Genomic DNA, 875 nt, shown 5'->3' with positions numbered 1-875 from the left:
TCTGAGAGAAATCGTGAGACGACTCGATTCCCGGTGGCTACGAGAAATTGTGAGACGACTCGATTGCCAGCGTCTGCAAGAAATCGTGAGACGACTCGATTGCCAGCGTCTGCAAGAAATCGTGAGATGACTCGATTCCCAGCACCTGTGAGAAATCGTGAGACGAATCAATTCCCAGCGTCTGCAAGAAATCGTGAGACGACTCGATTCCCGGTGGCTACGAGAAATTGTGAGACGACTCGATTGCCAGCGTCTGCAAGAAATCGTGAGATGACTCGATTCCCGGCGTCTGCAAGAAATCGTGAGACGACTCGATTGCCAGCGTCTGCAAGAAATCGTGAGATGACTCGATTCCCGGCGTCTGCAACAGCCGGAAACGCCCCGGAGGGGTCGGGCGTCTCACTCACCAGGGTGAGACGGAGGAGGTCTCGCGGCGCAGATGCAGTCTCGCAATCCGCATCATCGTCGTCGGCGGCAGCAGCGAAGATCGCGCCGATGCCCTCGAGGACAAAACCTGCAATGGCGAGAGCGACGGTTGAGCGCGCGCAGAGATGAGACAAGCGAACAGCACTTCACATTGCTAAGTGTGTTGGGGCGCGTTGCCATGCACGCAAAGTCATAGTGCTACACATGTGAAACTTCACTGCTATGCATGCCAGGTCATATTGCATCGCTATGCATGTCAGGCCACATTGGTACGCTACACATATCATGTTGTGTCGCTATGCACGTTCGCTTACATAGCTATGTGTGTAAGGTCACATTGCTATGCATGTCAGGTCAGGTCACCTGACATTGCTATGCATGTCAGGTTAGGTCGCATTGCTATGCGTGTCATGTTAGGTCACATTGCTATGCATGTCAGGTTAGGTCAC

General features: G+C 53.3%; 1 protein-coding gene across 1 annotated transcript in view; it reads right to left on the bottom strand.

The window, feature by feature from the left end:
* LOC106814185 (queuine tRNA-ribosyltransferase subunit QTRTD1-like) overlaps window positions 1–875 on the bottom strand; it is a 22,331-nt gene that overhangs the window by 10,403 nt on the left and 11,053 nt on the right. The window contains exon 7 of the mRNA XM_014818484.1: window positions 408–514. Coding sequence (XP_014673970.1) covers window positions 408–514 — 107 coding nt within the window. The remainder of the gene's footprint in view (window positions 1–407; window positions 515–875) is intronic.

The sequence above is a fragment of the Priapulus caudatus genome, unplaced genomic scaffold (genome assembly GCF_000485595.1).
Source record: "Priapulus caudatus unplaced genomic scaffold, Priapulus_caudatus-5.0.1 Scaffold880, whole genome shotgun sequence".
Classification (NCBI taxonomy): domain Eukaryota; kingdom Metazoa; phylum Priapulida; class Priapulimorpha; order Priapulimorphida; family Priapulidae; genus Priapulus; species Priapulus caudatus.
Note: the sequence above shows the minus strand (reverse complement) of the source record. Positions and strands in the feature narration are given on the sequence as shown.